Consider the following 16,940-nt stretch of genomic DNA (forward strand, 5'->3'; position numbering starts at 1 on the left):
CATTTCTGCCAGAATTCTCAAACTAATCAGTTCAGACATCTGTAAGCATTTTGCTCACTGTATTAATCTATCTGTGAGCACAGGCATCTTTCCAACGGTCCTCAAAAAAGCCCTTATCGTCCCAATCTTCAAGAAAAATGATATACATGACATCACAAACTATAGACCAATTTCTCTACTCAGTATATTTTCTAAAGTGTTTGAGAGGTTGGTGTTCAACCAAATGATGAAATATCTTGACAGATTCAATATTCTCGATAATGCCCAACATGGTTTCCGAGCTGGTCGATCAACAGAAACAGCTGCAATTTATTTCGTCGATTATGTGTATGAATGTCTCGATAGCGGATTGCATGTGGCAGGTCTATTCTTTGACCTTTCGCGAGCATTCGATAGTCTTCCACCTGACTTTATAATTGACAAGTGTTACAACCTGGGTTTTCGGGGTGTATTTTTGGATTGGCTCCAGAGTTATCTCGAGGGAAGGTCTATGTTTGTGAAGGTTGGAAGTTCCATATCGGAAGAACATGATGTGAGGCTGGGAGTGCCGCAGGGATCTGTACTTGGGCCTCTTCTCTTTTTGCTTTTTGTGAACGATCTCCCAGTTAATTTGAAAGCGATGTTCCTGAATTTGCTCCAGTGTGGACGCCCTTCATCTGCGTTGGGGAGGTTTTTGTTGAGTTTGTTTGCCGATGATGCTTCAATGGTAGTTTCGGCAGCAACGGTGGACGAACTTCAGGAGTTGTGCGGATTACTATTAGAAAGTTTTGTAACTTGGTGTCAAAAAAATAGGCTGATGATTAATATTGATAAGACAGAATGTATTTACTTCACAATCGTACAAAGTGATCGTAAGCTAGTTATCAACCATAATGATAGCGCTATCCTATCTAAAGATGCCAGCAAATTTCTTGGCATTCATGTGGACAACAACTTGAAATGGGATGTACACGTTGATTCTGTTTGTAAAAAACTAAATAGTTCCTATTATGCCATCAGTAGGGTAAGAGCTTTACTCCCATTAGAATCACTGATTAATGTTTATTATAGTTTAGTGTATAGCCATTTGTCTTATAATATTTTACTGTGGGGAAACTCTTCGGATGTTGGGAGAGCTTTCATAATTCAAAAAAGAATTTTACGTATGATATTTAATATGCCCCCACGTTCGTCCTGTCGACCTATATTTGTTGAAAACAATATATTAACGTTATCGTCTATCTTCATTATGAAGTGTCTTTTGTATGTTAAGGAAAATGAAAAAGATATTGTCCAGTTGTCCAGTTTTCATCAATACGGTACCAGAAATGAGAGAACTCTATATATTCCTAAGCACAAAACAACAAAATATGAAAGTTCTCCTCTGTATAAGTGTATCAAAATCTTCAACCACTTGCCTGTCAGTATCCAATCTCTTGACGGAAAAAAGTTCAAAAAATGTGTGAAAAAGTTGATGCTAACTAGATGTTATTATACTGTTAAAGATTATTTTAATGATGTTAATATGATTGGTTGATCCATGTATTTCTTTTTTCCTTCTCTTTTTTGTGACTTATCCTATACATTAATTTGTCTTACAGGATTAATAAACTATTATTACTATTATTATTATTATAATAAACTACCAGTTTCGTAACAATATCGAACATTGCGTTGTGGTTTACATTTTATAACCTTGAAATATTCATTTTACACGTTGTTGTTCATGCATTTTGTAGTTCTGTAGTTCATAATAGATTCAAGATTGTATTTCATTGTATGTAGATTTTATAGTTTGTTGTCTTTTACAGTTTTTTCGAAAGAGTTTGTATATTTTGTATTTATTTTATAGCTAAGAAAAAGAATTACATTTCACATCTAATCTAGAAATTAATAATAGTTCAAAGATCATAGTTCATACACAACCTAGAAAATTATGATATTCGTTTCATTTGACATTTTGACTTCTGAAGAAGTATAGAGAGAATTTTACATTTAGGAGATTCTACTTGGTCTTGCTGATGACTGTAGCATACTTTTCATGACTATTGGCTGTGAGTTCTTCTGTTATTGTGTTTGTTGTTTGCGTAATTTTGTCTGACTAACAACTTTTTCAGACCCTGAGGATGACACAAATTGGTGTCGAAATATAGGTATTCGCTAAAAAAGTCTTTCAATTACCATTTGCCCTACGCCGCATGAACTTGCGGTGAACTTGTCTCTATAATCATTTTATCCAAACATATTTTTTAGTGTGATGAACAATAAGATGGATAAGAAAACGATATTGAGAACCGGATTGAAAAAATTGAAAAATACCAGGAATAAAAAGAAGAATTTGAAGAGAATTGTTGAAATCAGGAATTTTATGAGGGCGCTTATAGGAGAACGAAAACGAAAAACTCCTTGTGTAGATGTGAAAGAATCCATGACTATTCCTTACATAAAAGAAGATAGAAAATGTACTATTAGCAAAAATGACATAATTGTAAGAAAAAATTCTGGAATATGTGATACCGTTACAGAAAAATATGTAGAATATAAAAAACTTAAAGAAAACTTGGAGCTTAAACTGTTCAAAATATATGATTTCGAAAAAAAAACACACCAATTTCGGGAATAAAACCTTATTCAGGATTCGTTACATAAACCAGGGCAATATATTCTAAATGACATGTAAGAACATGTTAGATGACATGTAAGAAATATTAGAATTAGAAAAATTCTAGGTTTGTATACCGAAAAGACAAAAGTACTGTGAAGAGAAATCTACTAAACATAAATGGCCTAATGTCAAAGAACCTAATAACTGAACTTAAAGCAGATACAATCTGCTACAATTCCATAATACGTTCTATGAATTTTGAATTTTTTTTTCTCCGGCGGTTATTATAAATACCGCTTCAGTACTTTCTTCTGCAGATATTTATTCTGTGTATCTGTAACTTATACCTTTTAAGTTAATTATTGATATTTCATTCATCATTAAAAACGTTTGAAACAATAAATAGTATCAGCTTGTTCATCATCCATGAATAGAATTCTTCAACAAAAAATTATATTCAATTTGCAAATTGAATATAATTTGAAAAAAATAATATATTGTTCAAATTCCTGAGAAAGTTTTTGCCAAAGAATAAAAAGTATATTCCTATTGTACATTCCGCTGTAGAAAAATTCCTTTGGATAAATAATAGTCATTTAAAATCGCATATCTCTTTTAAAAAGTATATAAAACACTTTCCAATTTTCCGTATTTTTAGTGCTAGGATACAGTACCAAAAAATAAAAAATATTTTATGTTTATTATTAAGTATCATCATAAAAAATGGATTGAACATAATTTAATATGTTGCTTCCATAGAAGTTTTAAATCAGATCAATCTAACAGCCAATAAGACAACAGAACGGGCAATAGGGTGGTGGGAGTGCTAGGAAGGGATGGTGGAGGCTATATAACGGCGGAGTAGATGTCCCAACTATTTAGTATTCAGTTGTGAATGTGCTAAGTGCTGCAAATATTGTGTTGTGGTTTACATTTTATAACTTTCATATTATCGAATTATCGTTTCATACTTACATATTTGTTTCAGTTTTGAAGACGAGATGGACAGAAAGCAGATCTTTAGAACGGGATTGAAAAAATTGAAGTCTAAACAAAATAACCTGAGGAGAACAGTTCAAATCCGGAATTTATTGAAGTCAGTTGTAGGAGGACGAAAGCAAGGAAATCTTTCTCAGAATTCGAAAAACTCCGAAACTTGTGCTGAAATTAGAGAAGTTAATCAACATAATCGTGAACAGAAAGATATAATCACGCAAAAATCAAATTCCGATGTTGGAGAAAAAAAGCCGGATGTGTCGAACGGAATTCTAAGGAAACGTTTGACGAGGTCTTTTATTCTGAAGGAGATTCTGAACATGACATCTATCAGAAGAAAACAAGATCTTAATTACAAACTTTTCAGACAAGACGAGTACATTAAGATTAAGAAGAAGGCGACACCTATAAAAACAAAACGTTTTGTAGGATTTGTGATACCATCCCGAGCTTTATGTACAAAATGAAACATTAACTTTGAAAAAAAAAATTAAAAATTATTAGTATTAGCTGATTCATTATCAGCATATTCTAAATGAAAAATTTAGTTTGAACAAAAAATTGGTAGGTGTAGATAACAGTAGGTTAGACAACAGTAGAATAGATAACAGTAGGTATATCGAGTTAAACATGCATACCAATTCAGGCAGTTCAAAAATGGAATGCTAAAGGGTATTTGTTTGAATTTTTGTTGCCAAATGAAAAAGTAAGTTACAAGTAGGTTGTATATATAGTATATAGTGAGAAGAGGTTAAAAGTACAAATATGTAATGAGTGTAGCATCGTTTCGAGCGAAATTTAGTTCAGTTTTGTGAGAAACAACATTCGTTGTGTAATCGGAGAAACAACAAAGGCTCGGTCGGGTCCCAAATTTTTCCATTGCAATTTTAATTAGTGGGACCTGAAAATCCAGAATTGATTGCGATTTCTTCAATTTTGTCGAATATTTGAGTTATTCTATCCATATAACGGATTTTTACTGAGGTGCGACAAAAATTTATTCCTTTTCGTGAAAAAAATAATATAAGTAAATAGACATGGGAGACCATCTGCTCATCTTCTGATATAGGGGGTATCAAACATTGGAAAATCGTTTCTCGCAAAACTCTCACATTTAATTTGGTGAATCAAATTGCGTTTGAGACATGACGTCATCGATAGCTTTTTCAAAGGTCAATCCTAATTTCTTATGACTATTCTTGAAGCGTACATACTGTTTTAAGAAAGGACAAGAGTATATACTGTTTTAAGTACTTCCACTCATAAAGACTGTTTACAGATTGAAATATATTATTTTTCGACTTATTTTAGAATTTAATGGATAGAATACTACGATTTAAACATCAAAGTAGTCAATCGATTGAATGATTGAGTGAAACTGATTTAATCTGATAAATGTTCAAAATATCATTCAATTTCTTGACAGAAAAATTAAAAACTTTCTTTTGATAAATACAAAAGGAATTCTTCTGTGAAAGCAACCAGAACAATTTCATGGAAACCATAAAACTGCCATAATTGATCTGCGAGATAACTATTTCTTGATAAGCAAATAAGAACCCTATTGAAAACCATTGAAGCAGGTACAAGAAAATATTTGTTACTTTGATAGGGTGACAGGTACAATATAACCAATACAATAAACCATCCCTTAACGTTTCCGCCTGCAACGGACCAATTATGACATAAATACTACCTGAGAAAACAAGAAATTGTATTTGAATGTATTTTGAAATAAGTTTTATGATTGTTGACACATTTTTCCGAAATATTCCGATTTGTATCTATTCATATTCGAACCCCAGCATCTCAAAATAGAATTTTTTCTATAAAACGGCCTTTTCAAAATCGTTTGAGATATACGATCAAATTTCAGCGCTTAGGTAGAGAAATTTTCTTATGGGTCAAGATGTTTGAAGGTTTTCAAAAAAGATAACAATTTCTTGAAAGATAAGGATAGTCTCCAAGCAAATGCCTCTTCATGATTTTCGAAGAAAAAGTCATTGATGTTTATCAACGATACGATAGTTTGATATTTTTTAAAAATATATTCACTCGCTCATATCCTCCTTATTCGTAAAAAGATTGGGAGAGGAGCATCTCATAGAAAAATTCATATGCTGAAATTATTTGCTCATAAAAATATTCACTTTGTGTATAGGCTCAAATATAATAAACTACCAGTTTCGTAACAATATCGAACATTGCGTTGTGGTTTACATTTTATAACCTTGAAATATTCATTTTACACGTTGTTGTTCATGCATTTTGTAGTTCTGTAGTTCATAATAGATTCAAGATTGTATTTCATTGTATGTAGATTTTATAGTTTGTTGTCTTTTACAGTTTTTTTGAAAGAGTTTGTATATTTTGTATTTATTTTATGGCTAAGAAAAAGAATTACATTTCACATCTAATCTAGAAATTAATAATAGTTCAAAGATCATAGTTCATACACAACCTAGAAAATTATGATATTCGTTTCATTTGACATTTTGACTTCTGAAGAAGTATAGAGAGAATTTTACATTTAGGAGATTCTACTTGGTCTTGCTGATGACTGTAGCATACTTTTCATGACTATTGGCTGTGAGTTCTTCTGTTATTGTGTTTGTTGTTTGCGTAATTTTGTCTGACTAACAACTTTTTCAGACCCTGAGGATGACACAAATTGGTGTCGAAATATAGGTATTCGCTAAAAAAGTCTTTCAATTACCATTTGCCCTACGCCGCATGAACTTGCGGTGAACTTGTCTCTATAATCATTTTATCCAAACATATTTTTTAGTGTGATGAACAATAAGATGGATAAGAAAACGATATTGAGAACCGGATTGAAAAAATTGAAAAATACCAGGAATAAAAAGAAGAATTTGAAGAGAATTGTTGAAATCAGGAATTTTATGAGGGCGCTTATAGGAGAACGAAAACGAAAAACTCCTTGTGTAGATGTGAAAGAATACATGACTATTCCTTACATAAAAGAAGATAGAAAATGTACTATTAGCAAAAATGACATAATTGTAAGAAAAAATTCTGGAATATGTGATACCGTTACAGAAAAATATGTAGAATATAAAAAACCAAAAGAAAACTTGGAGCTTAAACTGTTCAAAATATATGATTTCGAAAAAAAAACACACCAATTTCGGGAATAAAACCTTATTCAGGATTCGTTACATAAACCAGGGCAATATATTCTAAATGACATGTAAGAACATGTTAGATGACATGTAAGAAATATTAGAATTAGAAAAATTCTAGGTTTGTATACCGAAAAGACAAAAGTACTGTGAAGAGAAATCTACTAAACATAAATGGCCTAATGTCAAAGAACCTAATAACTGAACTTAAAGCAGATACAATCTGCTACAATTCCATAATACGTTCTATGAATTTTGAATTTTTTTTTTCTCCGGCGGTTATTATAAATACCGCTTCAGTACTTTCTTCTGCAGATATTTATTCTGTGTATCTGTAACTTATACCTTTTAAGTTAATTATTGATATTTCATTCATCATTAAAAACGTTTGAAACAATAAATAGTATCAGCTTGTTCATCATCCATGAATAGAATTCTTCAACAAAAAATTATATTCAATTTGCAAATTGAATATAATTTGAAAAAAATAATATATTGTTCAAATTCCTGAGAAAGTTTTTGCCAAAGAATAAAAAGTACATTCCTATTGTACATTCCGCTGTAGAAAAATTCCTTTGGATAAATAATAGTCATTTAAAATCGCATATCTCTTTTAAAAAGTATATAAAACACTTTCCAATTTTCCGTATTTTTAGTGCTAGGATACAGTACCAAAAAATAAAAAATATTTTATGTTTATTATTAAGTATCATCATAAAAAATGGATTGAACATAATTTAATATGTTGCTTCCATAGAAGTTTTAAATCAGATCAATCTAACAGCCAATAAGACAACAGAACGGGCAATAGGGTGGTGGGAGTGCTAGGAAGGGATGGTGGAGGCTATATAACGGCGGAGTAGATGTCCCAACTATTTAGTATTCAGTTGTGAATGTGCTAAGTGCTGCAAATATTGTGTTGTGGTTTACATTTTATAACTTTCATATTATCGAATTATCGTTTCATACTTACATATTTGTTTCAGTTTTGAAGACGAGATGGACAGAAAGCAGATCTTTAGAACGGGATTGAAAAAATTGAAGTCTAAACAAAATAACCTGAGGAGAACAGTTCAAATCCGGAATTTATTGAAGTCAGTTGTAGGAGAACGAAAGCAAGGAAATCTTTCTCAGAATTCGAAAAACTCCGAAACTTGTGCTGAAATTAGAGAAGTTAATCAAGATAATCGTGAACAGAAAGATATAATCACGCAAAAATCAAATTCCGATGTTGGAGAAAAAAAGCCGGATGTGTCGAACGGAATTCTAAGGAAACGTTTGACGAGGTCTTTTATTCTGAAGGAGATTCTGAACATGACATCTATCAGAAGAAAACAAGATCTTAATTACAAACTTTTCAGACAAGACGAGTACATTAAGATTAAGAAGAAGGCGACACCTATAAAAACAAAACGTTTTGTAGGATTTGTGATACCATCCCGAGCTTTATGTACAAAATGAAACATTAACTTTGAAAAAAAAAATTAAAAATTATTAGTATTAGCTGATTCATTATCAGCATATTCTAAATGAAAAATTTAGTTTGAACAAAAAATTGGTAGGTGTAGATAACAGTAGGTTAGACAACAGTGGAATAGATAACAGTAGGTATATCGAGTTAAACATGCATACCAATTCAGGCAGTTCAAAAATGGAATGCTAAAGGGTATTTGTTTGAATTTTTGTTGCCAAATGAAAAAGTAAGTTACAAGTAGGTTGTATATATAGTATATAGTGAGAAGAGGTTAAAAGTACAAATATGTAATGAGTGTAGCATCGTTTCGAGCGAAATTTAGTTCAGTTTTGTGAGAAACAACATTCGTTGTGTAATCGGAGAAACAACAAAGGCTCGGTCGGGTCCCAAATTTTTCCATTGCAATTTTAATTAGTGGGACCTGAAAATCCAGAATTGATTGCGATTTATTCAATTTTGTCGAATATTTGAGTTATTCTATCCATATAACGGGTTTTTACTGAGGTGCGACAAAAATTTATTCCTTTTCGTGAAAAAAATAATATAAGTAAATAGACATGGGAGACCATATGCTCATCTTCTGATATAGGGGGTATCAAACATTGGAAAATCGTTTCTCGCAAAACTCTCACATTTAATTTGGTGAATCAAATTGCGTTTGAGACATGACGTCATCGATAGCTTTTTCAAAGGTCAATCCTAATTTCTTATGACTATTCTTGAAGCGTACATACTGTTTTAAGAAAGGACAAGAGTAGATACTGTTTTAAGTACTTCCACTCATAAAGACTGTTTACAGATTGAAATATATTATTTTTCGACTTATTTTAGAATTTAATGGATAGAATACTACGATTTAAACATTAAAGTAGTCAATCGATTGAATGATTGAGTGAAACTGATTTAATCTGATAAATGTTCAAAATATCATTCAATTTCTTGACAGAAAAATTAAAAACTTTCTTTTGATAAATACAAAAGGAATTCTTCTGTGAAAGCAACCAGAACAATTTCATGGAAACCATAAAACTGCCATAATTGATCTGCGAGATAACTATTTCTTGATAAGCAAATAAGAACCCTATTGAAAACCATTGAAGCAGGTACAAGAAAATATTTGTTACTTTGATAGGGTGACAGGTACAATATAACCAATACAATAAACCATCCCTTAACGTTTCCGCCTGCAACGGACCAATTATGACATAAATACTACCTGAGAAAACAAGAAATTGTATTTGAATGTATTTTGAAATAAGTTTTATGATTGTTGACACATTTTTCCGAAATATTCCGATTTGTATCTATTCATATTCGAACCCCAGCATCTCAAAATAGAATTTTTTCTATAAAACGGCCTTTTCAAAATCGTTTGAGATATACGATCAAATTTCAGCGCTTAGGTAGAGAAATTTTCTTATGGGTCAAGATGTTTGAAGGTTTTCAAAAAAGATAACAATTTCTTGAAAGATAAGGATAGTCTCCAAGCAAATGCCTCTTCATGATTTTCGAAGAAAAAGTCATTGATGTTTATCAACGATACGATAGTTTGATATTTTTTAAAAATATATTCACTCGCTCATATCCTCCTTATTCGTAAAAAGATTGGGAGAGGAGCATCTCATAGAAAAATTCATATGCTGAAATTATTTGCTCATAAAAATATTCACTTTGTGTATAGGCTCAAATATAATAAACTACCAGTTTCGTAACAATATCGAACATTGCGTTGTGGTCTACATTTTATAACCTTGAAATATTCATTTTACACGTTGTTGTTCATGCATTTTGTAGTTCTGTAGTTCATAATAGATTCAAGATTGTATTTCATTGTATGTAGATTTTATAGTTTGTTGTCTTTTACAGTTTTTTTGAAAGAGTTTGTATATTTTGTATTTATTTTATAGCTAAGAAAAAGAATTACATTTCACATCTAATCTAGAAATTAATAATAGTTCAAAGATCATAGTTCATACACAACCTAGAAAATTATGATATTCGTTTCATTTGACATTTTGACTTCTGAAGGAGTATAGAGAGAATTTTACATTTAGGAGATTCTACTTGGTCTTGCTGATGACTGTAGCATACTTTTCATGACTATTGGCTGTGAGTTCTTCTGTTATTGTGTTTGTTGTTTGCGTAATTTTGTCTGACTAACAACTTTTTCAGACCCTGAGGATGACACAAATTGGTGTCGAAATGTAGGTATTCGCTTAAAAAGTCTTTCAATTACCATTTGCCCTACGCCGCATGAACTTGCGGTGAACTTGTCTCTATAATCATTTTATCCAAACATATTTTTTAGTGTGATGAACAATAAGATGGATAAGAAAACGATATTGAGAACCGGATTGAAAAAATTGAAAAATACCAGGAATAAAAAGAAGAATTTGAAGAGAATTGTTGAAATCAGGAATTTTATGAGGGCGCTTATAGGAGAACGAAAACGAAAAACTCCTTGTGTAGATGTGAAAGAATCCATGACTATTCCTTACATAAAAGAAGATAGAAAATGTACTATTAGCAAAAATGACATAATTGTAAGAAAAAATTCTGGAATATGTGATACCGTTACAGAAAAATATGTAGAATATAAAAAACCAAAAGAAAACTTGGAGCTTAAACTGTTCAAAATATATGATTTCGAAAAAAAAACACACCAATTTCGGGAATAAAACCTTATTCAGGATTCGTTACATAAACCAGGGCAATATATTCTAAATGACATGTAAGAACATGTTAGATGACATGTAAGAAATATTAGAATTAGAAAAATTCTAGGTTTGTATACCGAAAAGACAAAAGTACTGTGAAGAGAAATCTACTAAACATAAATGGCCTAATGTCAAAGAACCTAATAACTGAACTTAAAGCAGATACAATCTGCTACAATTCCATAATACGTTCTATGAATTTTGAATTTTTTTTTTCTCCGGCGGTTATTATAAATACCGCTTCAGTACTTTCTTCTGCAGATATTTATTCTGTGTATCTGTAACTTATACCTTTTAAGTTAATTATTGATATTTCATTCATCATTAAAAACGTTTGAAACAATAAATAGTATCAGCTTGTTCATCATCCATGAATAGAATTCTTCAACAAAAAATTATATTCAATTTGCAAATTGAATATAATTTGAAAAAAATAATATATTGTTCAAATTCCTGAGAAAGTTTTTGCCAAAGAATAAAAAGTATATTCCTATTGTACATTCCGCTGTAGAAAAATTCCTTTGGATAAATAATAGTCATTTAAAATCGCATATCTCTTTTAAAAAGTATATAAAACACTTTCCAATTTTCCGTATTTTTAGTGCTAGGATACAGTACCAAAAAATAAAAAATATTTTATGTTTATTATTAAGTATCATCATAAAAAATGGATTGAACATAATTTAATATGTTGCTTCCATAGAAGTTTTAAATCAGATCAATCTAACAGCCAATAAGACAACAGAACGGGCAATAGGGTGGTGGGAGTGCTAGGAAGGGATGGTGGAGGCTATATAACGGCGGAGTAGATGTCCCAACTATTTAGTATTCAGTTGTGAATGTGCTAAGTGCTGCAAATATTGTGTTGTGGTTTACATTTTATAACTTTCATATTATCGAATTATCGTTTCATACTTACATATTTGTTTCAGTTTTGAAGACGAGATGGACAGAAAGCAGATCTTTAGAACGGGATTGAAAAAATTGAAGTCTAAACAAAATAACCTGAGGAGAACAGTTCAAATCCGGAATTTATTGAAGTCAGTTGTAGGAGAACGAAAGCAAGGAAATCTTTCTCAGAATTCGAAAAACTCCGAAACTTGTGCTGAAATTAGAGAAGTTAATCAAGATAATCGTGAACAGAAAGATATAATCACGCAAAAATCAAATTCCGATGTTGGAGAAAAAAAGCCGGATGTGTCGAACGGAATTCTAAGGAAACGTTTGACGAGGTCTTTTATTCTGAAGGAGATTCTGAACATGACATCTATCAGAAGAAAACAAGATCTTAATTACAAACTTTTCAGACAAGACGAGTACATTAAGATTAAGAAGAAGGCGACACCTATAAAAACAAAACGTTTTGTAGGATTTGTGATACCATCCCGAGCTTTATGTACAAAATGAAACATTAACTTTGAAAAAAAAAATTAAAAATTATTAGTATTAGCTGATTCATTATCAGCATATTCTAAATGAAAAATTTAGTTTGAACAAAAAATTGGTAGGTGTAGATAACAGTAGGTTAGACAACAGTGGAATAGATAACAGTAGGTATATCGAGTTAAACATGCATACCAATTCAGGCAGTTCAAAAATGGAATGCTAAAGGGTATTTGTTTGAATTTTTGTTGCCAAATGAAAAAGTAAGTTACAAGTAGGTTGTATATATAGTATATAGTGAGAAGAGGTTAAAAGTACAAATATGTAATGAGTGTAGCATCGTTTCGAGCGAAATTTAGTTCAGTTTTGTGAGAAACAACATTCGTTGTGTAATCGGAGAAACAACAAAGGCTCGGTCGGGTCCCAAATTTTTCCATTGCAATTTTAATTAGTGGGACCTGAAAATCCAGAATTGATTGCGATTTATTCAATTTTGTCGAATATTTGAGTTATTCTATCCATATAACGGGTTTTTACTGAGGTGCGACAAAAATTTATTCCTTTTCGTGAAAAAAATAATATAAGTAAATAGACATGGGAGACCATATGCTCATCTTCTGATATAGGGGGTATCAAACATTGGAAAATCGTTTCTCGCAAAACTCTCACATTTAATTTGGTGAATCAAATTGCGTTTGAGACATGACGTCATCGATAGCTTTTTCAAAGGTCAATCCTAATTTCTTATGACTATTCTTGAAGCGTACATACTGTTTTAAGAAAGGACAAGAGTAGATACTGTTTTAAGTACTTCCACTCATAAAGACTGTTTACAGATTGAAATATATTATTTTTCGACTTATTTTAGAATTTAATGGATAGAATACTACGATTTAAACATTAAAGTAGTCAATCGATTGAATGATTGAGTGAAACTGATTTAATCTGATAAATGTTCAAAATATCATTCAATTTCTTGACAGAAAAATTAAAAACTTTCTTTTGATAAATACAAAAGGAATTCTTCTGTGAAAGCAACCAGAACAATTTCATGGAAACCATAAAACTGCCATAATTGATCTGCGAGATAACTATTTCTTGATAAGCAAATAAGAACCCTATTGAAAACCATTGAAGCAGGTACAAGAAAATATTTGTTACTTTGATAGGGTGACAGGTACAATATAACCAATACAATAAACCATCCCTTAACGTTTCCGCCTGCAACGGACCAATTATGACATAAATACTACCTGAGAAAACAAGAAATTGTATTTGAATGTATTTTGAAATAAGTTTTATGATTGTTGACACATTTTTCCGAAATATTCCGATTTGTATCTATTCATATTCGAACCCCAGCATCTCAAAATAGAATTTTTTCTATAAAACGGCCTTTTCAAAATCGTTTGAGATATACGATCAAATTTCAGCGCTTAGGTAGAGAAATTTTTTATGGGTCAAGATGTTTGAAGGTTTTCAAAAAAGATAACAATTTCTTGAAAGATAAGGATAGTCTCCAAGCAAATGCCTCTTCATGATTTTCGAAGAAAAAGTCATTGATGTTTATCAACGATACGATAGTTTGATATTTTTTAAAAATATATTCACTCGCTCATATCCTCCTTATTCGTAAAAAGATTGGGAGAGGAGCATCTCATAGAAAAATTCATATGCTGAAATTATTTGCTCATAAAAATATTCACTTTGTGTATAGGCTCAAATATAATAAACTACCAGTTTCGTAACAATATCGAACATTGCGTTGTGGTTTACATTTTATAACCTTGAAATATTCATTTTACACGTTGTTGTTCATGCATTTTGTAGTTCTGTAGTTCATAATAGATTCAAGATTGTATTTCATTGTATGTAGATTTTATAGTTTGTTGTCTTTTACAGTTTTTTTGAAAGAGTTTGTATATTTTGTATTTATTTTATAGCTAAGAAAAAGAATTACATTTCACATCTAATCTAGAAATTAATAATAGTTCAAAGATCATAGTTCATACACAACCTAGAAAATTATGATATTCGTTTCATTTGACATTTTGACTTCTGAAGAAGTATAGAGAGAATTTTACATTTAGGAGATTCTACTTGGTCTTGCTGATGACTGTAGCATACTTTTCATGACTATTGGCTGTGAGTTCTTCTGTTATTGTGTTTGTTGTTTGCGTAATTTTGTCTGACTAACAACTTTTTCAGACCCTGAGGATGACACAAATTGGTGTCGAAATGTAGGTATTCGCTTAAAAAGTCTTTCAATTACCATTTGCCCTACGCCGCATGAACTTGCGGTGAACTTGTCTCTATAATCATTTTATCCAAACATATTTTTTAGTGTGATGAACAATAAGATGGATAAGAAAACGATATTGAGAACCGGATTGAAAAAATTGAAAAATACCAGGAATAAAAAGAAGAATTTGAAGAGAATTGTTGAAATCAGGAATTTTATGAGGGCGCTTATAGGAGAACGAAAACGAAAAACTCCTTGTGTAGATGTGAAAGAATCCATGACTATTCCTTACATAAAAGAAGATAGAAAATGTACTATTAGCAAAAATGACATAATTGTAAGAAAAAATTCTGGAATATGTGATACCGTTACAGAAAAATATGTAGAATATAAAAAACCAAAAGAAAACTTGGAGCTTAAACTGTTCAAAATATATGATTTCGAAAAAAAAACACACCAATTTCGGGAATAAAACCTTATTCAGGATTCGTTACATAAACCAGGGCAATATATTCTAAATGACATGTAAGAACATGTTAGATGACATGTAAGAACATGTTAGATGACATGTAAGAAATATTAGAATTAGAAAAATTCTAGGTTTGTATACCGAAAAGACAAAAGTACTGTGAAGAGAAATCTACTAAACATAAATGGCCTAATGTCAAAGAACCTAATAACTGAACTTAAAGCAGATACAATCTGCTACAATTCCATAATACGTTCTATGAATTTTGAATTTTTTTTTTCTCCGGCGGTTATTATAAATACCGCTTCAGTACTTTCTTCTGCAGATATTTATTCTGTGTATCTGTAACTTATACCTTTTAAGTTAATTATTGATATTTCATTCATCATTAAAAACGTTTGAAACAATAAATAGTATCAGCTTGTTCATCATCCATGAATAGAATTCTTCAACAAAAAATTATATTCAATTTGCAAATTGAATATAATTTGAAAAAAATAATATATTGTTCAAATTCCTGAGAAAGTTTTTGCCAAAGAATAAAAAGTATATTCCTATTGTACATTCCGCAGTAGAAAAATTCCTTTGGATAAATAATAGTCATTTAAAATCGCATATCTCTTTTAAAAAGTATATAAAACACTTTCCAATTTTCCGTATTTTTAGTGCTAGGATACAGTACCAAAAAATAAAAAATATTTTATGTTTATTATTAAGTATCATCATAAAAAATGGATTGAACATAATTTAATATGTTGCTTCCATAGAAGTTTTAAATCAGATCAATCTAACAGCCAATAAGACAACAGAACGGGCAATAGGGTGGTGGGAGTGCTAGGAAGGGATGGTGGAGGCTATATAACGGCGGAGTAGATGTCCCAACTATTTAGTATTTAGTTGTGAATGTGCTAAGTGCTGCAAATATTGTGTTGTGGTTTACATTTTATAACTTTCATATTATCGAATTATCGTTTCATACTTACATATTTGTTTCAGTTTTGAAGACGAGATGGACAGAAAGCAGATCTTTAGAACGGGATTGAAAAAATTGAAGTCTAAACAAAATAACCTGAGGAGAACAGTTCAAATCCGGAATTTATTGAAGTCAGTTGTAGGAGAACGAAAGCAAGGAAATCTTTCTCAGAATTCGAAAAACTCCGAAACTTGTGCTGAAATTAGAGAAGTTAATCAAGATAATCGTGAACAGAAAGATATAATCACGCAAAAATCAAATTCCGATGTTGGAGAAAAAAAGCCGGATGTGTCGAACGGAATTCTAAGGAAACGTTTGACGAGGTCTTTTATTCTGAAGGAGATTCTGAACATGACATCTATCAGAAGAAAACAAGATCTTAATTACAAACTTTTCAGACAAGACGAGTACATTAAGATTAAGAAGAAGGCGACACCTATAAAAACAAAACGTTTTGTAGGATTTGTGATACCATCCCGAGCTTTATGTACAAAATGAAACATTAACTTTGAGAAAAAAAATTAAAAATTATTAGTATTAGCTGATTCATTATCAGCATATTCTAAATGAAAAATTTAGTTTGAACAAAAAATTGGTAGGTGTAGATAACAGTAGGTTAGACAACAGTAGAATAGATAACAGTAGGTATATCGAGTTAAACATGCATACCAATTCAGGCAGTTCAAAAATGGAATGCTAAAGGGTATTTGTTTGAATTTTTGTTGCCAAATGAAAAAGTAAGTTACAAGTAGGTTGTATATATAGTATATAGTGAGAAGAGGTTAAAAGTACAAATATGTAATGAGTGTAGCATCGTTTCGAGCGAAATTTAGTTCAGTTTTGTGAGAAACAACATTCGTTGTGTAATCGGAGAAACAACAAAGGCTCGGTCGGGTCCCAAATTTTTCCATTGCAATTTTAATTAGTGGGACCTGAAAATCCAGAATTGATTGCGATTT

General features: G+C 31.0%; 2 protein-coding genes across 2 annotated transcripts; both read left to right on the forward strand.

Moving 5' to 3' along the window:
• The first annotated feature begins 10,227 nt into the window (after positions 1 to 10,227).
• On the forward strand, positions 10,228 to 10,875 carry LOC123314058. Its single transcript, XM_044899171.1, has 3 exons — positions 10,228 to 10,306; positions 10,370 to 10,401; positions 10,506 to 10,875. The coding sequence occupies exons 2-3, from the start codon at positions 10,379 to 10,381 to the stop codon at positions 10,873 to 10,875; spliced, it is 393 nt and encodes a 130-aa protein (XP_044755106.1). The 5' UTR covers positions 10,228 to 10,306; positions 10,370 to 10,378.
• A 3,414-nt stretch (positions 10,876 to 14,289) lies between these two features.
• Positions 14,290 to 15,011, forward strand: LOC123314060. Its single transcript, XM_044899172.1, has 3 exons — positions 14,290 to 14,442; positions 14,506 to 14,537; positions 14,642 to 15,011. The coding sequence occupies exons 2-3, from the start codon at positions 14,515 to 14,517 to the stop codon at positions 15,009 to 15,011; spliced, it is 393 nt and encodes a 130-aa protein (XP_044755107.1). The 5' UTR covers positions 14,290 to 14,442; positions 14,506 to 14,514.
• The last annotated feature ends 1,929 nt before the right edge of the window (positions 15,012 to 16,940 follow it).

This window comes from Coccinella septempunctata, chromosome 5 (assembly GCF_907165205.1).
Source record: "Coccinella septempunctata chromosome 5, icCocSept1.1, whole genome shotgun sequence".
NCBI classification, from domain to species: Eukaryota; Metazoa; Arthropoda; class Insecta; order Coleoptera; family Coccinellidae; genus Coccinella; species Coccinella septempunctata.

What these genes read in the sequence shown, in the direction of transcription:
- LOC123314058 (XM_044899171.1), top strand. Translation starts at nt 10,379, where the DNA reads ATGACACAAATTGGTGTCGAAAT. An exon ending in ACACAAATTGGTGTCGAAAT is followed by an intron (nt 10,402 to 10,505) that starts GTAGGTATTCGC and finishes CATATTTTTTAG; the next exon opens with TGTGATGAACAATAAGATGG.
- LOC123314060 (XM_044899172.1), top strand. Translation starts at nt 14,515, where the DNA reads ATGACACAAATTGGTGTCGAAAT. An exon ending in ACACAAATTGGTGTCGAAAT is followed by an intron (nt 14,538 to 14,641) that starts GTAGGTATTCGC and finishes CATATTTTTTAG; the next exon opens with TGTGATGAACAATAAGATGG.